Genomic DNA, 24,863 nt, shown 5'->3' with positions numbered 1-24,863 from the left:
CCGCCGCGCCGCCGTAACCAACAGCGAATGAGAACTCGCCGAACGGGCCGCGTGACCAAAGAAGGGCGGAAGTCAAAGTGCCCTCTATGAGTGGAAAGGTTCTACGGCCATCTTTACTGTGGTTAACTACATTATCTTTGGCGGCTGAGGGGGAAAAGGAAGGGGGCCTAAGTTTGCCCAGGCCTGCTCTAGAGTATTGCTTTGAACACAGACAGGACAAATTTGAGAATTATTTTTAGAAAGCAGACCATAAGGATGCTGAAATGCAGCTTTCCCCCGCATATAGGAAGGGGCCTGAGGCTGTTAGGAATGGTGGGAGTTGAAGTCCAAAACACCTGGAATACTGCGTCCAATTCTGGGCACCACAATTCAAAAGAGATATTGACAAGCTGAGGAGGGTTACTAAAAAGATCAAAGGTCTGGAGACCATGCCCAACAAGAACTGGGTCTGTTTAGCCTGCAGAAGAGGAGGCTGAGAGGAAACATAATCATGTAGAAAAATGTGAAAGGATTCCATAAGGAAGAGGGAGCAGGCTTTTTTTTTTTCTGCTGCCCTTGAAACTAGGACTTGTAGCAATGGGTTCAAATTACAGGAGAGGAAATTCCACCTGATCATTAAGAAGAATTTCCCAATTGTAAGAGCTGTTGCAGCAGTGAAACCCTCTGTCTAGAAGTGTGGTGGAAGCTCCTTCCTTGGAAACTTTTAAACAGAGGCTGAATGGCTATCTGTCAAGGGTGCTTTGATTGTGCTTTTCCTCCATGGCAGGGGGTTCAACTAAGTTGCCCATGTGGTCTCTTCCAACTCTGCTATTCTATGAGGGTTACTACAGGACAAAACAAAAGGCAACACAGCTCACGATGTGTCTCAATGGAACTGCAGTTCATAATTAATAATATTGTGGGGTCCAGTTTTCGATTACACTTTCAAGTGGTAAGAGTTTCATTAATGAGGAGTTGCAGAGATGTAGTGATTTTGAAACATCCTGTGCAATAGGATACTAGTACCAGTGTCCTGGGTTAAATTCTTGTGCCTGCAGGACTGCTGACCAAAAGGTCAGCGGTTCAAATCCGGGGAGCAGGGTGAGCTCCCATCTGTCAGCTCCAGTTTCTCATGCAAAAACATTAGAGAAGTCTCCCACAGGATGGTAAAATATCTGGGCGCCCCCTGGGCAACATCCTTGCAGACAGCCAATTTTCTCACACATAAAAGTGACTTGCAGTTTCACAAGTTGCTCCTAACACACACACACACACACACACAAACCTAGTACAGCCTGTTTTGTTGTCCTTCCCCAAGTTTGGTTTATGGAGCTCAAGTCTGTGGGATTCCTAAGGAAGAGTGAAAAGTAATGCAGAAATGCCAATGTTGATGTGTTCCTCTACATGTGGCACCTGGGGCAAATGGCTCCTGAGCTCTGTTCCTAAAAGGTGCTGAAAAGGGCCTCAAGTTGTGGTTGTCATGTTCTCCGTCTTGATACTCCTGAGATGTTCAGTTATCCGAGGGCCCTTTGACAGAGCCGTATACCCCAGAATATAAGGCAGATAATCAACAATATCTGCTTTAAACTGGGTTGAGTCAACACTGCCATATAATCCAGTTTAAGGTGGATTTTAAACAGCTGTGTGGAAGGGGCCTGAGTGATACATCACCCATCTTCTCTGTTCCTGTTTCTATGTCTGCTTCGGGATCAATAGCATGAATTAATATGAATTGATGGAGAATGAAACCATTGATATGATTTTAATATATGACACAATACACACATTTTTTTCAGGGAGCATTTTATTTACTGTGGAAGCCCAAAACATTTGCATTGATGTATCTGGTTCAAGTTCAAACGACAGTCCTGTACTATAAGGTAACATAATGCTTTGTGATATTGCAGTGATTGTGTGGTTGACGATCCTAGTGTAAAGCACAGCAGATCTTACAATTAGAATAGATTTGCAATATTGTTATCACTGTAGGTGCAATCCTGTGCACACATCCTTGGGAGCAAGACCCACAGCACTCAGATAAATTTACTTCTGAATAAATAATATACATATAACTGAACTGTAAAGGCTAACCATGATATTGGAAATATTAAAAGGAAAATAAAACAAAACACATGAATGAGGGACATGATACTTAAGTAGATCACTAAGGCTATCCTAATCACACTTACAAGGAATTAAATCCTTCTGAGCATAGTGGGATTTCTTTCTGAGTAAGTATGCCTAGAACTGCACTGTGTATCCTGTCTTAGAATTATATGCTTATATAAGTCTGCAAGTTAATGAAATTTGAGATAATGGCGGAATCTTACAATTGTGGAAGTATAAAAAATAGTGGCCATCCTTACTGTCAACTTTAATAATTATTTTCCATAATCTTTCAAGTGCAATATTATAAATATAAAACATTCAGAGCTACACATAAATAACAACAATAACAGCAATAATAATAATGGCCCTGATCTAGACTAGGGCTCCAAGGGGGATATGCATGAATTTTCATTAGATTATGACATCAAGTTCAATAAGAATCATACCAAAGTAATTTTTTTACATCACCAGAAATCTCCTTTTCTGATCAATTCAATGTACCTAAGGCTCCAATTCTGAAAACAATGACCAAGTCACAGGTAAATTTATTTCAGAATAATGAAGCAGAGGAATATACAATCAGTACATTTAAACTGAATGCTCAGTATATAAATCTTTTCCAGATACCACTTGAAGCTACTTGGCAAATACTCAGTTTAAGTGATTGGATTTCACTGGATGGATTATCATGAAATTCATTTGATATCTTCAAACATAACTTTAAAAGTGTAAATCTTACATGATAGAACAGAGCTGAAAAGGAACATTATTTTCTGAAATAGAAAAAGTAACTTGCTGTAGATTCTATCTACATTCGATGCACATTTATGATATCGTGGATTATGAAAAATCTTCAGAGTTATGAGAAAAAAGATCTTGCTAGCTCAGTGGTATTTGTTACTAAATTGACGACCTGTTAAATTAGTTTGCAATCTGAAAGAAACCCAAATCTTTTCCATCACTTGTTTACTTGGAGTTGACTTGTACTTGATTTCTCCTAAAAGAGACTATTTAGAAACATGTAGTCTGTTTTGCACCAGCTCTCTGGATAGACAGAGCTTAGATCAGTGGTTCCCAACCTTTTTTTGACCAAGGACCACTCTCCAATATTAGTACCAAAAGGGTTTCGAATAAGTTGTTGGTCAACTTTAGATTCAGTTTGGTTATTTGGGTTGCTGATTCAGAAAATTGCGTTGGATAGACCACATCAGCTCTAGTTTCTGATACAGAACATATGCCATCCAGTAGATATCATCTGCTCGCCCACAGAAAACCATATTTAATAAGCCTCAGCACTATAAGAAGGTTTTGTTAGACCAGTTGCTCTTGTTACAACAGTGTAGGTTGCGTACCATATTGTGAGGCAGTGAGGCTGCGTACCATATTTTAGTTCTTGCAAACCACTGGTGGTTCACAGACCACAGGTTGGGAACCACTGGCTTAGATAGTGATGCTTTCATTTTACTTAAATCCATGGAAATCAAATGAGTAGTGATTTCCATTGCTTTCAGTTTCACCTAAACATTAGGGAAAAAAACTTCCTGATGGTAGGAGGAGCTATTTGAAAGTGGAATATGCTGCCTGGGAATGTGGTAGGATCTCTTTTCCCGGAGGTTTTTAAGCATAGGCTGGATGGCCATCTGCCAGGGGTGCTTTTATTGTGTGTTTCTGCATAGCAGGGTAATGAACTGGATTATCCTTATGATCCCTTCCAACTCTATGCAGGGCAAAACCTTTTTATTCAGACAGAAGGTTTTTAAGATCAAGTCAGAGGGGGCTGTGGCTTTTAGTTTAAATATGTTTTTATGGTTTTTAACTGAATTTTTAAAAATACCAATGATATTTCATTCTATTTTAAGGATTGTATATTTGTACATTTTAAATTGAAATACTTTAAATGTATTTGCAAGCTGCCCTGGTGGTGCAGTGGGTTAAACCACTGAGCTGCTGAACTTGCTGACCAAAAGGTTGATGGTTTGAATCTGGGGAGCGGAGTGAAACTATCACAGCTCTTCATGATTTGACTTTTACATCAATAGGTCAGTAATAATTGACCAGAGGCACATTGCAATTAGTAAGAGCGAGTAACAGACAAGCATATCTCTGTTGTCTTTAGAAGGTAGCCAACATACCAATTCATGTAGAAAGTTCCCTTTCCAACCACACAAGTAGTATCAATATTACAGTGAGTTAATAGTGCTATAGTTCCCCTGTCTTAATGAATGGAAGAGTTGACTTGTAAAGAGATAATACATTTGGTGAAATTCCAAAACACTTCACAAAACTTTTTTGCTAAGCTTGGTTTGCTGTAAGTGGCAATGCTTCACCTTAAATAATACCCATTTTGACGACACTTACGTAAACGAACACTACCCTGTTTACTCCATTTTTACAAGATCGCAAATGGGGCTTTAGTCCTTGCACATAAAACCTGGTGACATTGTAATACACAATTTCCATGGACCCAGAATTGGCAGAGTTCAAAATATGACAACCATATAATACAGCAAATACAAACAACTTATTTCAAGAAAGTGCTTTGCAATTTACCAGAAACAAAAAAAGTCAAAATATTGCACTATTTCATTATAGTACAGCATTGGTATTTTCAAGTTCATGGTACTAATAAGGTTCAGTTTTAGTCACATTACTACAAGTTCATAAAATCTTTTTGGTTTAGTTTAGTTCTCTGTTGTGCCACAAAGTGAGTTTAGTTCTCATTTCTTCAATTGGATTTCCTCATGCAAACTTGACAGCGACTGATTATTTTTTCCAGTTCTCCAGCTTTCAGAGTCTGCGATAATGGTTTCCTTTAAAAAGCAAGAAACAAAACAATGTAGTGAATATAAAATAACATCTTTTCAATGGCAACCCTCTTATTATAACATTTGGTTGATAAAGTCTTTAGAATCAGACAGAAGTCAGTAATAACCAATTGGACATAGACCAGAATATCTAGCAAGTGGGATCAAATCTAGCAGGCAGTTCGACGAGCGAAAATGTTTGAGTTGATTCATAAATTGCTGTAGTATGTGAAAAGGTTATGTCCCCCAAATATTAAGAGGATCAGGACTTCATTATCAAAGTTAAGAAAAACACAGTCATAATTTGCATCTATGAAACCTGTTTCAAAGAGAAAATCAATATAAATTCAGGATGTAATCTTTCAGAAATGCTTAAAGTCCTCATATAATATACTGCATTTCTTCAGTTCTAAGATCCCATTGATTGTATGATTTCAGTATTACCACCAACAGGAAAAAAATACTTTATATAAGAAAAGCACCTGCTTTTCACCTGCAAGTCTAAGACTCACCTCATTTTTAGAGACGTTTATATGGGGGCGGTGGGAGTATGTCTTAGAATGTAAGAATGGGGTATTAATTAAGAGAAGGCCAGTTTTGGTCTGCAGTAGGCTTGTGCATTCCTGGTAAACCACAGTCTGTTTCGGGGTCCCGGATTTCGGTGGAGGCCCTGATCCGTTTTTCGGGAGCCTCCTAAATTCGGGAAGTCAGATATCTGTTTTTGCTCTGGGGTGCTGAAATATTTGTTTTGTATCCTGCCCATTATGGGGGGGGGGGGTCTTCCCAGGCTCCCCTTCCTGTCATTTTAAGCATTTAAACTGTTTCTACTCTAGAGGAGAGGTGCTGCAGGCAGGTGCACACGCTTTCTATGCACCATGCCACACATTATTTCCAAGGCATTTAAAGGAGGACTTCTTAAAGATGTTTCTACTCTAGAGGAGATAGCACTGCAGGAGGTGCGCATGCTTTCTCTTCCGGGCCTGCACCATGCCACACACTCTTTCCAAGGAATTTAAGGAGGCTTCCCCACTTCCAAGTAGGGAAGAGCAATGACCTTCTGGACCTATCCTCCCTGGGCTTCCTTTTAAAAAAACCCTCTTTTTCCTGGCATGCTTCAAAATCTCCTTTCTGCTTTGGGTATAATGCTTCCTTGCAGTTGTTTCTGCTGTCTACTCTAGAGGAGAGGTAACTGGTTTTCAGGGAATGAGGATTTTATTTTTGTTTGCTCGGATTAATAAAAAATATTAAACTGTGATGCCAAAAAAGCAGAAGAGGAGCTGAGATCGGCTTTTGTGTTGGGTGGGTTTTTCTACTGGGAGGGCCCTTACAGTTACGTGCTCCCAAAGGTACCAAAGGAAAACAGATCCACATGCAAGTCTAATCTGCAGCTCCTATAATACTTCTTGCATAGGCTGGTTAGAGCCTAAGGGAGTTGTAGATCAACATGATTTTGAGGACCACCCCTGCTTTATATAGCAACCAAATTGATGGCCAAATTAACTACCAAATTCAGTAAATTGCTATAGCATGGTAATGACTTCTTGGATCCCATATACAGTATATAGGTGTGTGTGTATGCATATTGGCATGCAGTGACAGCTGCACTCCTTGTTCTTGTGTTTCATTGAACACAGGTGTGATTTTTTGCTCTTCTTTCCATACCACTACTATATTCCCTTGCCTGGCACAGTTGTGTAAGTACTTTTATGTTCCGTATATAGTAATGTATAAGTTGACTTCATGGCTAAGCTGAGGGCAGGTTTTGGGGCCAAAATTGTGGATTTTGATATGATCCATTGATAGGTTGAGGGTAATTTTGAGGCTGCTGCTGTTTTCTTGCTCAGGCATTCAGGAAGTTCAGAACTGGCACCACAATGGAGAGAGTAATGGGGAGTCCATGCTTCATGTAGGTTCTCCTAGGGCAGAATAAACTCTGGCCTTTTACCACTTTGTTCAGAGAAGGGAATGGTTCATATGTATGTATGAGTTAAGGTAACAGTACTCATGTTGACACATAGATAAGGTGACTCACATTTTTGGGTTCATTTTTTGACAGAAATGTCTAAACTTATACATAAGTGAATAGGGTACCTATTAGCAACATAGAATAAGGGAGATACTTATAGGAGATATGGCACACTTGAAAATGTATTTTGAATGCTTACATAAGCAAGATAGTGTCTGCTTTCATAGGGAATTAGAACTTTTTAGCATTATCTTGTTCTTTATGCAGAAGTGTCCATTGATGAAAGAAGTGGTATAAATGAGCATACCTGAACATTCTTCTTTTGTTCAGCGAGGCTAGCCAGAAACTGTAAGAATTTGAATAATAACTGCATGTCCCACGTCCATGACATTCAATAAATGGGATGGCATAAAAGTTCTCTAAGCATGACCCCGGAGATGCCAGAGCTTGTCCAGAAGCTTCTGAGCCTGCACCTGTGTACTGTAGCATAAATATATTCAATAAAGACCTATTCACTTGCATCATTGCGAAAATAATAAATTATCATTTTAAAATTAGTGTTTCAGGTATTAGTATTGGGATAGGCATACCAGAGAATGTGAAGTCCACAAAGAATGATCACAAGCTAGGTTTATACAGCAACTTATAATTTTTACCTAATATGAATACTGAATCTCAGTTTCTGAAAGCAAATGAAAGAAACACTAACATTTTATTGTGAAAGAAAACATTTTGGGGGGCTGGGAGTGAGTTAAACCCCCTTCCAATCTGTTTCGTTACAGGTAGAACTACTGAAGAGCTGAAACTAAAATGGAACAGTAGTCTAAATACAATTTTAAAGTTCTTTTGACTCACCAATTAAAAAAAAACTACCCCACCACCTCCAACACACATAAACACCCTTTCACCAGACTGGTGGAGCCCCTGGTGGTGCAAAGGGTTAAACTTGTGCCAGCAGAACTGGTGACTGAAAGGTCGGCGGTTCGAATCCGGGGAGTGGGGTGAGCTCCCATCTGTCAAATCCAACTTCTCATGTGGGGACATGAGAGAAGCCTCCCACAGGATGGTAAAACATCCAGGTGCCCCCTGGGTAACGTCCTTGCAGACGGCCAATTCTCTCAGATCAGAAGCTATTTGCACTTTTTCAAGTCGCTCCTGACACACACACACACACACACACACACACACAAACCAGACTAGTATTTTTCTTTCTTACCATAACAAAAGAAAATCCTTTCCACAGAGACTGCCATCCTTGGGGACACGGTGGAATTGAAGTTGTTTGACTATGGACTGCTATGACCATTGCAGGGCCTTCACAGACAATGCACCTACAAAATAACATACACAATATTAGTTGAAAATATGGTCCATAAGAAAGAAGGAAACAATAAATTGCACTCTACCAACTGATTTTATATTTCAAGGGACGTCCCATTCTCCATTCTTCCTGCATTTATTATCATGTTATTATATATATCACATCTGGCAATCAGAAGAAAATACAGAAATCATCTCCCTCCCTCTCTCTCTCTCTCTCTCTCTCTCTCTCTCTCTCTGTGTGTGTGTGTGTGTGTGTGTGATGGGAATTTTAGTGTGGTGAAGCATCAGTACTCTTTGGCAGAGAAGCTAAAAGCCTTGATTCCATAGCATTGAGCCATGGTAGTTTAAGTGGCATCAAACTTTATTAATTCTGCATTGCAGATGCTCCCCAAGTACTCACAAAATGTAGTTGTGATGGTGCTAGGATCAAGACTTAGCCTTTCCCTGCTTGAGTGGGCTCTAGGTTTTAGCCTGAGTTTTTAAAAGGGTGTTGAAAATGCTGACCTCTATTATCAAGTTAACCATGGAAGCTATCTGTACACTCTTCTACCTTGCAACTACTAAACACTAGCTGATTTTGAAATAATTTTAGATGTGTTTTTATTGTTTTTTATTTCCTGTGGAAATAATTTCATTTTCGATTTATCTTTTCCACAGTACTGTGCCAGATAGAATTTACAAAGTTCAGGGTAGTTTTGGCTTAGGGAGGCAGTTATGATCCATTGCATGTTTTATCTACTCCATGTTCCTCAAGCAACAAACAAACAGCTATGCCAAAGTAATAAGAGAAAAGCAACTTAAATCTTGAAATACTACCTGCTAATATAAGGTTCCAAGGCTTTTCCAGAAATAGGCTTCATATCTGAAGGCATTGGCTCTGCTGTTGACAGCCAGTATGAATAGTCATTGCGAGAAGCAAATCTACAAATATTATTGGGATTACATACTAAAAAAGGCATGGTGGTAAATCTTTGAAGACAGCTACCAACTGTACCTGGAATAGTCAGAAGAGAAGCTATAATGAGATCTGATTTGTGTTACAAAATGTTCAGAAATGTTGTAAAATCATATACTATTGAGCAATAATAAAGAAATAGACTAGGTAATGGTGATGGGTCTCATGGGTTTCTGAAAGTCATTCCTCAGAAGGTGGGGAGATATTTTGGCTCTAGAAAGATAAAAATGCCTTCACAATACTCCAGCAATGCCAATTTGTTGCAATGGAAGATGTTTTGTTGGTCCTTCTAGGCCAGACATGGGCAAACCTTTTTGCCCTGAGGCCACCTTCTGGGCTGGGCCAGGAGGGAGTGTTGGTAGACAGTGGGTCAGGAGGGGGTGGGATTGGGCGAGGTCATGGTAGGAGGGGATGGTGTGGGAGAAGGAGACACACAGCGGTGATGAGAGCATTCTCACCAGTGTTGGGTTTCTCTCTCAGTTCTCCTCTGAGTCTGGGGAAGGCGGGTTGCCTTCCTGAGGCTCAGAGGAGGAAGAGGACAAAACACGTCGCTGGAGAGAGGGCTCTTGCCAGCAGCCTGTATCTCTCTCTGGTTCTCCCCTGATTTGGGGAAGGTGGGTCACCTTTCTGAAGCTCAGAGAAGGAGAAACACACCGCTGGCAGCGAGGAGGGCTGAGGTAGACAGGGACCAGAGGGTCCAGTCCGTGGGCCTGGGTTTACCCATGCCTGTTCTAACCCCTCTGCATATTTATTTAATAATTTTATATCCCAGTATAGTACCCAAGGAGAAACACAGACATTTGTTGAATACAAAAACAGACTCATCTAAGTACAGAGTGATAGAAAGGATTGAAACAGGAGGAATGAGAAATGCTAGTTTGAGGAAGCAAAGAGTTGGGAAACCCCATTAACAGACTCAAAGCTGGGACAACAGGAAATATTTTAGGGGAAATCCTGTTATCTCTTGGAAGTTCCTCCACTCAGTAACAAAGCAACTATGATTGAATGATGGTAAGCTCCACTTAGAAAATAGAACAAATGAAAGCCTCTGAGGTTAATGTGATGATGACCCTTTCTTCACAAGATTTCTGAAAAAACTAATTATAATTATAGGAGTAAAATATTAGTACATTGAGGGACATGGGCATTAACTCAAATGGCCACAGAGAAGAATTAATGGCTCTGCGACCCCTTTTCTTTCTGACACTAGGAGAAACAACTATTTTAAATAAGCCATCTTTCACATGCAAGATCATCTTTCCCAGTACAAGTAGCACTAAAGAAAATGTTTTCTTACTGAGTCTGCAATCTTGTACACATTTATCTGGGAGTAAGCGCAATGAAAACAATGGGATTCTGAGCAAAGATCTGTAGTGTCTATTACACACTCTACATAATGCACTTCTCTTTTGTATAATAAAATAGACATAGTAGTTCTGTTGAGGAGAAAATTCATATTTACAAATGAATAAATACATAATTAGAAGAGCATATTTATAGAGATACCAAGGTCTTGTCCATGTGACTGTTCATTCCCTTGTACAAAAAGAAGAGAGTATCCACTGTAGATCTGGACTGTTCCAGATGGACATGAAGGGATCTTTGTTGTCTGACTGTGGCGAGAAAACATAAAGCCCCTTTTTGGTGGACCTGGTAAGGAAGTCCCTGGGAACCCAGGGAGCCCCTGTATTCCAGGAAACCCAAGCAATCCTGGCAAACCTGAATTAATTAAAAATAAATGGGTAAGTGTTACATATATTTATGAGTGCACACATGGATGAAAATTGTGTATAAAGAATACAGACTATTCAAATTTATCAGAACCAGGCAAATATAAGATTCCATTCTTAAGACAATAACCCCCTTTGTTAAATTTGTCAAATCAAAGAGTAAATATTTTAGAGATTTAGAGATGCCTGGCACAAGATGTCCTTTTTCATATCTTAGTTCTTTACACAGTTGAAGCACATTTTCATATATCACAATATACTAGGAGCCCTCAGTGGCACAATGGGTTAAACCCTTGAGATAGCAGGACTGAAGACCGACAGGTTGGAGGTTTGAATCCGGGGAGAGTGCTGATGAGCTCCCTCTGTCAGCTCCAGCTCCCTATGAAGGGACAAAAGAGAAGCCTCCCCCAAGGATGGTAAAACAACTGGGCAATGTCCTTGCAGATGGCCAATTCTCTCACACCAGGAGCAACTTGCAGTTTCTCAAGTTGCTTTTAACATGCAATAAATGGATTGTTGCTTAAGCCACAAACTGCAGATGACCAAACAATCTGTAGCTTGTCCTCCCTATTTCTAGCTTCTTTCTTTACTGCCTCTTTTGTCAGCTTCTCTTTCAGAGTAGGAAGCTGAGAAAACAAACAGGTTTACAGATGCAATATTGCAACAAACTATGGTTTAAACAAGCATAAGTTATAAACAAGTAAGTAATCAGGGGTACAAGTGGTTTGCAGCTGGAGAGGATACTAGCAGAGACAGGTCTGTACATCACAACTTCAATAATCCACACTACAGATTGTCATGACATACAGGCAAGATATTTCTGTGCTTTCCCTTTCAGGTCAGCTTCATTATATTCAAAATTTCAAGACAATGCAATTTCAGTGTAGTATTGTTGTATTTTCTTTGCAATACCTTTTTGGCCTTGAAATCCCTTGTCTCCTTTTAGTCCAGGTGGCCCACGCACACCTGGAATCCCGGGACGACCTGGTTGGCCCTTTATACCTGGAGGCCCTGGGTTCACATAAATAAATAAAAACATGTTGATGTGCTGGAATATATCAATATACATAGAATTTAGCTTTTTGTTTTCTTCCATAAAGCACAACTGAAGAATACAATGTATAAGATGGAACCTTGCAGTGGGACTCATTTACAGTTTCTGTTTCAGACAGAAGAGCCAATAATAATTTTAATTATTGGAAGACCTATTACTTACAAAGTTTTATCCCTTCCAACAAAGAACTACTGTTACAATGTATTGTCGAAGGCTTTCATGGCCGGAATAACTGGGTTGTTCTAGGTTTTTTCGGGCTATATGGCCATGTTCTAGAGGCATTCTCTCCTGACATTTCGCCTGCATCTATGGCAAGCATCCCCAGAGGTAGTGAGGTCACCTCACTACCTCTGAGGATGCTTGCCATAGATGCAGGGAAAAAACGTCAGGAGAGAATGCCTCTAGAAAATGACCATATAGCCCAAAAAAACCTAGAACAACCCAATTACTGTTACGTTTGCAAATAGTCAGCAAGAACATTGTGAAGTTTCTTGTAAACTACAAAGATCATGATAAATATCAACATTATTTGTTGCTCCAGAGAGACCTTCAATATAGTTAGGAATAAATTTGATAAATAATTAACTGTTGCTTCTGAGAGACCTTCAATACACCTAAGAATAAATTACGTCCTGTTTTATTTATCTGTTGGGAAACAGTGAGAGAATGCTAACATCCATGACAAATATTCCATTGCAGCAGATGTGATTTTTTCCTACTTGCCATGACTTGGGAATACTGACTGTGGCATTTGAGGGACCATAATCAATTGTACTGAGAAACTACTTTCATGACTCTGTAGATTTCCCAGCCCTCTGGTGATGAAGACATGTTTTCAGCACCTGACCACTACATGAAAGATCTTTTGTTTTGATGTGTTTTATCATCTTGTAAAATACCTTGGGAGGGCAATATATCCTTAAAAAATGGATTTTTTCGAAAGTAGACAATAAACATATTATTTTCACAAAAGTTTTCTCTTGACATAATGGGCACTCATTTGGCTGTGGAAGAGGAGGCTGCATTCATTCAGAAAAATGAACTGCTTATTAGTGCTAATTACCTTATCTTGGAGTCTACAGCATGTGAGTTTGAAGAAGAGCAAACCACCTATTACAGTGCAGTCTGAGCCCTGCCACATGCACAATGGAGGTCCTTCTCATAGTAACACTGCAGGCACTCCAAGTGGCCAGCTACTGGTCAAAGGACATTTAGTATAATGCCAAGTTTTAAACCGTTTCTGTTTTTTAATACAACTGATGCGATAAATAAATAAGCTTATTTTGGACAACACACTACTCTTTCCAAAACAGATCACATTGAGCATACTGTTGCAGAAATTGTGTGCTTTTTCCAATCTTGCTTAGGAATACCCATCTCTAACTTACACAGGAGATGTGATCTGTCTTTGCTTTTCCACTTTTTGAATTAGGAAAACAGAAGAGAGATATTTTGAAATTTGTACCTGGCAGCCCAAGTGGTCCTCTAGGCCCTGGGTCTCCTATACTTCCTGGGATGCCTGGTGGCCCAGGTGGCCCTGGATCTCCTGGGAAAGATACTGCTTTCCCAGCTGGTCCAGGCTGACCTAACAGGCATAAAGAGAGATATAAATGACTTATACTAAAAATAAAAAGGTTGAGATGGAAAATAGTTTGAGAGGTGATATGAATTACCAGGTAGTCCCTTTGGACCGCCATGTCCTGCCATGCCGGGTGGCCCCGGTGGTCCACGATTACCCTTCTCTCCTGAAAAGAACAATTATGAAATTTATCTATTTATAACATTGAGAGTATTTGTTGAAAAAACCACTGAGTCTTGCGTTGTCCTAAAAACTAACACCTTTATTATGGCAGACAATTTGGAGAACCATAGTCCACTATACACTGAGTGCTTTAAGGGTTATCCTGTATTTTACACATTAGGATAATGGCAGTGGAATATGTAATTGCTTCTCATGGAGAAATAAAATGAAAATATAGGTAGCAGATAGGTATTAAAGCTAGCTTCTTATTAATAGTGATAATTCATAAAAGAGATGTATGATAACAAAAAAACCCAGATCTGATTATTACATATAATGTGGTTTAAAAACACACAAATATCCTTATGTCCCTATTCAAATTGGAGCTGACAGTCATGATGAAAAGTAGAGCATATTGGAATTCCTCTCCAGTTTTGCTCAGGAATTGCCACTTTAGAGATAGTGATATTTTATTTATTTAGACCATTTCTACCCGCCCTTCTCACCCCTGAGGGGGGACTCAGGGCAGCTAACACAGGCAACTAGTAAATGCCAATAGTATCAAAACAACAATATAAACAGCAATATAAAATCGATTACATAACAATTAAGCAGTGATATTAATTTAAAACTACATAACCACATAGAACAGATCACAGAATCACAGGTCATAAAGCCATTTCCAATTTTCAAACAATCCTATTGTCCGAGTTCAGTGCTTAAAGTGCTGTTGTGCCCACTAGCCAAAGGCCTGGCTCCAAAACCACGTCTTTAGTTTTTTCCTAAAAGTAAGGAGGGAGGACGCCGATCTAATCTTGCTGGGGAGCTAATTCCATAAGCGGGGGGTCACCACCGAGAAGGCCCTGTACCTCGTTGCCATCAGACATGTTTGAGACGCTATTGGGACCGAGAGCAGGGCTTCCCCAGTAGATCTTAAATTACAAGGTGGAACGTAGAGAGAGATACGTTCAGATAAGTAAGCTGGGCCGGAGCCGTATAGGGTCAACCTTACTTAATCATATTCCTCTAGTAGCTTTTAAGGTCTGACTATACGAGTCAAACTGGTGAAGCTAATTATTGATGGTATCAGGGAGACTCAATACCATTTAAAAGATGATCTGGTGTTCTTAAATGTACATTGCCTAGTTCTTCCCATTAATATGCAATTAAAGTGGAGCTGGGGTTCATGCAGCCTCCTAGAGATTGTTGGATACAACTCCTAGTAGTTGTCATTATTAGGCTAGGACCAGCAGTCTAACATCTGGAAGACCTAATGTTCTCTCTCCTTGATTAGGAGTTTGTTTAAATTTTGTTTTCTGTGTCATGTTTAGTTGCATGTTGCATTGTAGTCATTGGCAGAAAGACGTGACAGAACATGGAAGCAACTCACAAAATATGAAATTCATTCTAAACACTGCCCCTTTTCTGGCTGTAAGCAACTTGGTCATGAAATGTACAACTGACAATATGTAATGTAAAACAAAACAAAAGGAAGCAAACAAACAAAATTGTTTTCCCCATATCCAGATGAGTTCAGAGGCCAAATAGAGTCCTATTTAGTCTTAAGAATAATACTCTTACTTATTCTTATCAATGAGGTATGCAGTCAGTTTATCACATTGCAATACATGGCCCCACTGTGTTTTCTAATGACTTGTCTACACAAAAAAGTCAAAGTCAAAATCTGAATAACATCCAAGGAAATCCACAAAGAAAAAGGAAACATTTCCAGGAAGGAAACTTTATTATGTCCATGAGTGGCTTTGGATTTTTTTGGCTCAGAAATGTTTACAGGTTTGATCTGAATGCCTGAAGACCATCTTTTATACACATTCCTTTTTATTCGTGGTCTCTAAATGAAAATGATATTATCAGTGCTATTAGCAGTATCCCCTTATTTAGTGATTAAGTATGACAGCCTAACTTTTCCTAGGGGTAAATGGGGGTACAATGATGGATACTAATGTCACAAAGCTCCATGGAACTTGCAGTTACACAGAACCCATAACTGCTTAGGCTATATAAATAAACACTTAACTCTCCATTTTAGTTGTCTATAACTATGAGCAAAATGAATGGCAAAGCTAAGAAACGATAACTGTTTTAGTTGCATGTTGAAGAGTCAGAGATTATCTGCTTTGAACTGGATTATATGGCAGTGTAGACTCAGTACAGAGCAGATACTGTGGATTATTTGCTTTGATAATCTGTATTACATAGCAGTGTAGAATCATCAGTATATTCCTTGCTGTCTTAGTGAAGGGTTAGTCTGCAGCATACTGTACTATATTTAGCTTGCGAGTCATCATCAAAGTTTGGAATTCTGCATCAACAGAGAATGGATTTCAAAGGAAAAAGTGAATTTTCCTTTGAGCAGATTTGTAGGTAGGTCTAAGGGGGGGGGGGGGGGGAGAGGACAAGCAAATACATTGTAAAGCAAGGAGTCATGATCTCCACTCTCCCACCCCCCTCAACCCGCCCCCCTCCCACAGAATTTGTGAATCCTTATAAGAAACCACAAACCCATGGTCTTAACTGAAGATCCTGTTCACATCACTTCAATTTGTAGTTAATTCATGAATGCAGAAGAGGTAACAATACACGTTTCAGATGTCAGATACCTTTTATGCCTGGAAATCCTGGGAAACCAGAATCACCTCTGGGACCTGGATAACCAGGTATACCTTCAGTTCCCTGCAAGTGAGATATAAGATGTCAAGGGCAATCTTGTGTTTGTGACATGGTAAGCTGTTTGTTGTTTTTAGGAGAGCCTGTACGAACGGGCTGAGTCATGGCAAAGACATGCAAAACCTGATTTGGATGGAAACAGCATGAAGTGTATATAAGTAGTTGCAAGAAGACATAAACACTGCTTCCATTTGCTAATTCTCCCTGTAAATACTCCGCCCTGCAATATTCTGTTATTTCAGCAAATGTAGTTGGTGACAGATATGCCGAAACTCTTTTTAGAAAGACATCCATGAAAGAGTTGATACTTCTGCATCCCCCTGTTAAAGAGTCAGTACCTGAAAATACTTTGTTGTTACTTAATAATCCAAGTAGTATATCTCCTATTCATTTATCAAGGCAACTTAAAATAGAAACGGTTTGGCTAGAAGGAAGATTTCTTAATAAGTTGGGAATGAAAAACATAGGGCTGAAATGAAATTGCTAACCTAAAATGATGGGCTACAAAGAAGATATTGTTTTTGATAATGAACTGTCTGTTGCTACTTAAAATAAACACCTCTTATCCCATCTCCATGTAGGTATACTGAATTGTCAATAAATACCCGTATAGACAGTAATTAATTATTAACAGCCAAGACTATGAAGCTTCCTACATACTTTATAATTACACATGATGTTTAACATTTCTTTACTATCTCTCTGGAAATTGGAAACTACAATGGAAAATGGGGAAAAAATGCAAATGTATAATAAAGGATATTTCTTCCACTTACTGGTGGACCAGCTAGCCCAGCATCACCTCTAGGTCCTGGTGGTCCAGGTAAGCCATCTGTTCCTCGAACACCTTTGCTTCCTTTAATACTGTAGGTAGGGAATCCAGTGGGTCCTGGGATACCTGGAACACCTATATGTTAAAAATGGTTTTTTTTTAATACTTGTAGTTGTACAATGTTTAAAGAGCAACTTATTTGCAAACAGACTTTAACCAATAAATCTGAAACCATTTGAAGCAACCCTGTAACTCCAGCCATGTTTTTAGTTTTGGCTGCATTGGAAAGGCTTAGCACCCCTGTGATATTTGTTTTGCTTTCTGTACCCCTGTTCAGAAGATTTCACCTGGATATCTGTCCCTGTGAGAATTAGATCTTGAAGCTTTTGGCTTGTTCTGGAAACAAGGATCGGTGATAAAGCTTCAGTGGAGACATCTTTCCCTCATGATAACTCCCTCAGAAGTGAATTTCCCTCCCTAGGGGTAGGTGTCCTCTCACTTCCTGTTTTTTCATCCCAGTTTGTAATGAAGAGTCACATGTAAATTGGATGTTTGTAACTTAGGAACTGCCTGTACATGTAAGTATATATAGTTTTGTAGGGTTATTCTGACCACATAGTTTGTCATGCTTAAAAATATATGTAGTTTCCTGATATCTTTGACCTGTTCATGCCAGGTAGACCTGTACAATAAAAGCTTCCTACCTGGCTTTCCATCCAGACCTGGCAGGCCTCTATTTCCTTTTGGGCCAGCAACTGTCATGCCTGGTTCCCCAGGAGGGCCTGTCGGTCCAGGTATACCAGGAGGCCCACTCGGTCCTGGGTCCCCTCTGAGACCTTTAGCACCTGGGCGTCCTGGAAAACCAGCCATCCCCATATTGCCTTTGATGCCTATGAAATAATTAGACCAAAGTTAGCTATATTTTTTAAAAGCTCTGCAACATTCTTGTGATAATTTCATAAAAAGAGAAACAAAAAAAGGAATGAAGGAAGGTAGGTAGGTTAAGGAAGGGGAAGGAAGGAAGGAAAGGAAGGAAAGGAAAGAAGGAAGGAAGGAAGGAAAGGGGAGGAGAATGAGAAGAATAACAAGAAGAATTAATATTTTGTGCCTTTGAACAGTTATCACTATCTGCAATAAAAGACTGACAATTACATGTTTTTGGAACCTGGCAGTCCTATTCACAAACCAATTAAGCGGTAATATTTCACAGTAAACTGGGTGACCCTCATTGAATAGATAGGATTAAACTTATTTAAGATTAACAGTTCTAGCTTTAAACATGTCTAAAACATGTATGGTTCATGCCTTTGATCATTTTTTAAAGAAAAACATTAATTAGCGGATAGTGTGATTCCTTTATAGACAAAGTAATGGAAAATATGCCTGGCGGGGCTAGAACTCAACAATAAAATATAGCTTTACCTTTCACACCAGGAATGCCTGGAGGACCAGGGATTATTTGACCCGGAGAACCTATAAAGGTCAGGAAGCGAGAGGATTTCTTATTACAATAGTAGAAGAAAGAAAATCAACATATTGCAATAATGACAATAAATAATATGGATGAACAGTAGGATAAAGATGATTTTCCAGGATTCTAAATTAGATGGGGAATCTCCATGGATATAAGAGAATCTCGCTATGGACATCTGCCATTAACAGGTGGAGAACTTTTACTAAAATTTAAAATTTCATTTCTCTGATTTTTCCCTGACCAGGTTTTATCAATTTCTAGGAGCATTATGCAATCCCCAGGTTTAGAAGCTCAAAGCTGACATTACATTAAACATTTTCTATTAAATGGGTTGAAATTACACAAATACTAAAATCCATTTTTGGTTAATATAGAAATTTCAATACGAACTTCTTTGAAAATCTTACGTTAAGTAAAAAAACTGTTTTTAAATTGCACTAAAACTTAAATCAAGATAGAAATTCCAATCTAAATAATGTCAGAACACTGTTGTTATCATTAAAGGTATAGATTCCTTTTGTTCCTGTTAATGGCAAAAGGATTATATAATAAATATGAACTATATGCACCACCCGATACTACAGTTGTGTTCTATTACTTTTTATTTCAACTTCCATGGGTGCACCCTTCAAAATATATGAAGAGAAGCACACATTAACCGTGATTTCTATGGCTTTTGATCAATTTCCGAAAGTGGCAACCTTGGCATGGAGGTGGATAGAAGAGGGGATGGGGAGAAAGGAACTTGTACATAGACCTCAGAACACCTCTTTAAGGCTCTTGTAATGAGAAGAAACAGGTTGGAAAAGAATGAAAACCTTGTTCTCCCTTTTCTCCAGGGCGGCCAGGAATACCATCGCGTCCTTGATTACCCTTTTCACCAACTGGTCCATCATCACCAGGTAACCCACTTGGACCTAGGGATTACAAATATCAAAAGTTACAGTACTTAATTTTCTATTCATTTCTGAAAATGAGGGAAGGGTGTTGTGCATATTACTTTAATTTAAAATGATATCTATAATTAAATGCAAATAGCCATAAGATGATGAATTAGCTAGAGACAACAAATTTGCATAGATGTCAACATGCAACAGTAACTCTAGATCAGGCATGGGCAAACTTCGGCCCTCCAGGTATTTTGGACTTCAACTCCCATAATTCCTAACAGTCGGTAGACTGTTAGGAATTGTGGAATTGAAGTCAATCAGTACATCGTTATAGATTTGCTTGAATATGTGGTCCACATGCAAGATAAGAGCCCCTTTCAGACAATTTTACAGAGTTGTGATTCCACTTAAACTAATATTGTTTTATCCTATGGAGTCTTGGCATTTCCACTTTAGGGAAGATACTTACAATTCTCAGCCAGAGAATTCTTGTGACTCACAAAAGTACAAATTATATTTTTCAGATTGTGTGAGAAATATGCCAATTTTGTCAATAAAAACTTCACTAACGTTAAAAGAGATATCACACACCCACAAAACAGCTAGAATTTTCCTCCAGTAGTTAGTGAAATGGGCTGAAAGGGAGGAAATATGGAGGGTAGAAACTCACAGACCTGGGAAGCCTCTGATGCCATTTTGTCCTGGCAATCCTTTGCCACCTTTATGACCATTATCGCCTGCAGGTCCTGGAAACCCTATAAATAGAATAAACGGGAAAACCATTTTAAGGGATGTTAGAGTAATGGCCTTTAATCTTTTGTAGTCTTTCATCAATTTTTCTGCTTTTTTGCTAATACCGATCATTAGTTAAACAGAGCTGAAGTGGCTCCATTGACTTTCCTTCACTTCCTTGACAAGGCATTCATTTACGCTGCTCCTGTGTCTGTGATCTCTATGCTAATCACTTATTTAAACAGCAAGAGTGGGATTTGGCAAAGTCAGCAAATTTTCATTTCTCTTTTATGCAGTGATTTTTTTCTTTTCCTTCTGATTGTACAACCAGCTGTGTCTAGATGGGCCCTATATTAAAACGTCTCAAACGGCACCCATGCATATTCAGGAAGCTCAGTTGAAAGAACACAGTTGAAAATAACCTAATGTATGTAGCATTAAACTATTTCTACTAGAGTGCTTCCATGTGGAAGTTTCTGAGTATCAGATGTAATTTTCAAGGGACTGTTATGATTTCTAGGATAATTTTTGTTACTTCTCATTTCTGTGGTGGCCCCTCGGCTGTGGAACGCCCTTCCCATGGAGGTAAGATCAGCCCCCTCGCTAATGGTGTTCCGAAGGAGATTAAAAACTTGGATGTTTGAACAGGCATTTGGTTAATCAGTGCAATGAATGTGACGATTACAGGAATGGAAATATGGACGACGAATTTGGATCACGACTCTAGTTATGAGATGCATTGTGTTGTTATTGTTGTGTCAATATTGTATATTGTGCTCTAATGGTTTTAAATTGTATATCGTTGATTGATCTTATCCTTGTTGTAAACCGCGTTGAGTCGCCTGTTAGGCTGAGAAACTGCGGTATTTATTTATTTATTTATTTATTTGGTACGCTTATATACCGCTAATATCTCAGCCTATACGGCGACTCATTGCGGTTTACAGCATATTTAAAACTACAATATTCCAATTACAAATATAAAGTTAAAATATAAAATACATACATATACATACATAAAAGTATTGGGCCACCAATACAGACCAGAACATCTCATAATTAAAGTCACAATCCAAATTCGTTGTCCGAGATTGCTAATCCATGATCAAGCATCATCAGGTCGGGTTAGCCGAAAACTTGCTGGAACATCCAGGTTTTCAGTTTTTTCCGAAATGCCATTAGCGAGGTGGCTGATCTTATTTCAGTAGGGAGGGCATTCCAAAGCCGCGGGGCCACCACAGAAAAGGCCCTATCTCTCGTACCCGCGAGCCGCACCTGTGAAGCAGGCGGGATGGAGAGAAGGGCCTCTCCCGAAGATCTTAGGGTCCTGGTGGGCTGATAGGGCGAGATGCGTTCGGATAGGTATGTAGGGCCAGAACCGTTTAGGGCTTTAAAGGTCAAAGCCAGCACTTTGAATTGGGCTCGGTAGCTAATCGGCAGCCAGTGGAGCTGGTACAGCAGAGGAGTTGTATGCTCCCTGCGCCCTGCTCCTGTTAATACCATGGCTGCCGCCCGTTGAACTAGTTGGAGCTTCCGGGCCGTCTTCAAAGGCAACCCCACGTAGAGAGCGTTGCAGTAGTCAAGGCGGTATACAAGTAAAGTAAAGTAAAGTAAATAAATAAATAAGATAAAGTTTAGGAAAGAACAGCATAAGTAGGAACAGCATGCGGCAAACTCCAAAATACTATCACAAACTCTCCATGCTACCTAGAATCTCTTAAAATAGAAAGCTTTCAGTCTAGATATAATTTTGAAAATATTTATTTGTTTGTTTGTTTACGATATTTATATCCCACCCTTCTCACCCCGAAGGGGACTCAGAGTGACTCAGAAGTAATATGTAAATAAAATATATTAGATTATTATCATAGCACAATATTAGTATTATATATTACTATATTGTATTATACCATTAAACTTTAATATTATTAGTAATATTACATGTGATATTAACTATATAATTATAATATTGTATTATTATTATATTGTACTACATTATAATATTATCAGTATTATATGTATATACAATGTATTACATTACATTATATTATTAGCACAGTGCAGGAGACAAGGTGGAACTGTCTTTCTGCCCCCCCCCCCCCCACTCCCCTTCACTCTGGTCCCAGAGCAGACATTTTCTAATACCCAGACATTTTCTACTACTATAATATTTTGCATCAGTGGCTAATGTTTTCCCCTTACATTAGTTGTTGTGCTTTCTAGAAAATTCCAACTTACGATGAAGGATTTTCTTGGCAAGATTTAGGATTTTATCACACCAGACTGCAGTCTTGCCATGATTGTATTAGTGTATGGAATAGAAGCATACCGCTTTTTAGAACATCAATTATTGCATTGCACTGCCTTGGAAATCTGTGGTCCTATGCTCAGGCTTCCACACAGCCTTATCACCCATCTTTCTGTCCTATACCCTGCCTAGCAGACCTTGCTTTTTATAGTTATTTTTAATCTTACAACAATTTTGAAATTTTACACCATGATGGTCTCCATTGAAGTTTGGTACAAGAGAAGAAAAATGTGACTTTAGATCTAATCAGTTTACCTGTTTGGCTTGCCTGGTTCTTGGGATCTATTGCTAGGTGAAAGAAGCTGGAGATCTCAAAACCCTGCATGATACTTTTGATTTGCTTTAAAAAGTATTATCACTATACAGATTTTTTAATTGTCCCCAAACCATACTTCACCTGGAATTCCTGGTAAACCAGCATCTCCTCTGTTTCCCTGTCGTCCAGGTTCTCCTATCAGTCCTGGCTGACCTGGTGATCCTCTTTCCCCTTTCCGTCCTCTTTCTCCTGGTGGACCAGCATCACCCTAGCAAATTATCAATGAAATACCACATGAGCGCTCTTGTTATGCAGAAGATGATATCACTGAATATATTTCCAGTTTTCCATACCTTGGGCCCTGGGTCTCCTAAGGGCCCGGTTCCAGGACGGGCTGCTTCTCCTTTATCCCCTGGTATTCCGGGAATACCAGGTGACCCTGGTATACCTGATGATCCAGGCAAACCTGAAGAACCTCGCTCACCTTTTGTACCTGAAGTGATATAAACATTGCTCTCAAACTGGATATTTGTCGACTGTTTATTCGGCAACAAAAACAAATCTAACGAACAAAAAAAAGTAAGCAATGCAATTCTTAAACAAAAGTTATGAGTTGTGTTTTACAATCTATCTCCTATTTCTATTTCTCACACTCAAACAGCCTAAATAAAACAATTGCACACCAGAATGATATTAATTCATATGTAAAAATCATGCCAGTCTTACGATCTATACATTTATACATGTGGGTTCCAGGAGGAAATCTTCTGTTCTTTGTAGTGGTCCAGCCATCAGCATTCATACACCAACAATTATCATACCTTCTGTACAAATTGTTAGAGGGTTTTCTGCTTCACTTGCTGCAGTTGATGCAGATTAACAAAACATTTTAAGAGGACTCAAGAAAGGAACTAAATTACAAAAAAAAGTGAGGGATATGTTTGTTAAATGTTATTTGGCCTTCCTATATTATTACTAAATTATGTAGTGCCCCATGTCATAATTAACAACAAAAACAGCAGTGTCGTGCCATTTTTGGTCTTATTAGCTCTTATAAACATATCAGCCATGCACCCTGGCTACCCCTCTGATGACTCTTCATACAATTAGTGATTTCACCTGGCACTCCCATGTCTCCTCTGTCTCCTGGGGGTCCTGGTAACCCTGGTCTGCCAAGGACTCCTGGAAGTCCTTTCTCCCCTTTGGGACCTGAAAGTATAAATCAACATCAATAATTCAGAGGGATAGGGGCTGGGGAGTTACCCTCCATTAAAATTAACTGGGCTATTTATCATGTAAGGTCCATGTTATGCTATTTTTAAAGAATGTATAAAAAGAAACAGAATACCCATTTTCTCTGCAGCCTGTATTGTTGCTGCTTCTATATTTGACAGTTCCAGCTTTTCTACATCAGCTAATATAGTGGCTATCTCTACTGGAATAGATGGTATAGCTATGAGACAACTAGATGATCCTGTCGAGCCATATTCTTGATTGCATTAGCTAGTTGTTGTCTTCCAAGTAATGATATATAATTGAATTATTTCATTATGAATCAGGATCCATCGACACAGCTGATAGACCTTATAGGATATATACCTGTTGGTCCTGGTGTTCCTGGTATACCATTAAGACCTGCACATCCTTGTGCACCTTGCTCTCCTTTTTCTCCTCTGAGTCCCATTCTTCCTGGAAATCCTACAGCAACAATGGTATGGATTAACTAAAAACAAGTATCAGTGACATGAATTACAATGAAAACCAGTCTTAATATAATTCTAAAGCACAAATAATAAAGGGGAAATAGTTTTATATTGGTATGGGGAATCTGGTATATCATACCCTATATGTATGTAAATACTTGCAGCTTACATCATATTGAGCACAGAAGCTGATGCAAAGAGTGTTTCAATATGATGTACCTAATTTCAAAGCAGTATATTTCACAATGGCAACATTACAAGTTCACAAAAAGTTACAATTGGCTTGATGAGTTACCAAGTTTTACTATACCATTTTGAGCCAGGAACAAATCTAAAGAATAACTCCACAAATGGAGACTATTAGGCCATCTTGCCAATG

General features: G+C 39.0%; 1 protein-coding gene across 2 annotated transcripts in view; it reads right to left on the bottom strand.

Moving 5' to 3' along the window:
* Nucleotides 1-1,765: 1,765 nt before the first annotated feature.
* Nucleotides 1,766-24,863, bottom strand: part of COL4A3 (collagen type IV alpha 3 chain) — a 99,571-nt gene continuing 76,473 nt past the window's right edge. The window contains exons 35-53 of one of the 2 annotated variants that reach the window (XR_010909514.1): nucleotides 24,381-24,479; nucleotides 23,901-23,990; nucleotides 23,135-23,274; nucleotides 22,923-23,049; nucleotides 20,160-20,240; nucleotides 19,414-19,512; nucleotides 18,544-18,594; nucleotides 17,826-18,011; nucleotides 17,126-17,256; nucleotides 16,283-16,355; nucleotides 13,594-13,665; nucleotides 13,386-13,505; nucleotides 11,779-11,877; nucleotides 10,643-10,855; nucleotides 8,998-9,175; nucleotides 8,075-8,189; nucleotides 7,166-7,338; nucleotides 3,627-4,898; nucleotides 1,766-3,167 (exon numbers count right to left, since the gene is read on the bottom strand). Coding sequence is in view for 1 of the 2 variants with exons in the window: in XM_067465966.1 (XP_067322067.1) it covers nucleotides 4,814-4,898; nucleotides 7,166-7,338; nucleotides 8,075-8,189; nucleotides 8,998-9,175; nucleotides 10,643-10,855; nucleotides 11,779-11,877; nucleotides 13,386-13,505; nucleotides 13,594-13,665; nucleotides 16,283-16,355; nucleotides 17,126-17,256; nucleotides 17,826-18,011; nucleotides 18,544-18,594; nucleotides 19,414-19,512; nucleotides 20,160-20,240; nucleotides 22,923-23,049; nucleotides 23,135-23,274; nucleotides 23,901-23,990; nucleotides 24,381-24,479 (2,132 nt within the window). In the remaining variant the exon portion in view is untranslated. Of the gene's footprint in view, nucleotides 4,899-7,165; nucleotides 7,339-8,074; nucleotides 8,190-8,997; nucleotides 9,176-10,642; nucleotides 10,856-11,778; nucleotides 11,878-13,385; nucleotides 13,506-13,593; nucleotides 13,666-16,282; nucleotides 16,356-17,125; nucleotides 17,257-17,825; nucleotides 18,012-18,543; nucleotides 18,595-19,413; nucleotides 19,513-20,159; nucleotides 20,241-22,922; nucleotides 23,050-23,134; nucleotides 23,275-23,900; nucleotides 23,991-24,380; nucleotides 24,480-24,863 lie in introns of both variants that reach the window. The other variant, XM_067465966.1, reaches the window with a different exon arrangement.

Source organism: Anolis sagrei, chromosome 3 (genome assembly GCF_037176765.1).
Source record: "Anolis sagrei isolate rAnoSag1 chromosome 3, rAnoSag1.mat, whole genome shotgun sequence".
Taxonomy (NCBI): Eukaryota; Metazoa; Chordata; class Lepidosauria; order Squamata; family Dactyloidae; genus Anolis; species Anolis sagrei.
The sequence above is the reverse complement of the archived record's forward strand: the minus strand, read 5'-3'. Positions and strand labels throughout refer to the sequence as shown.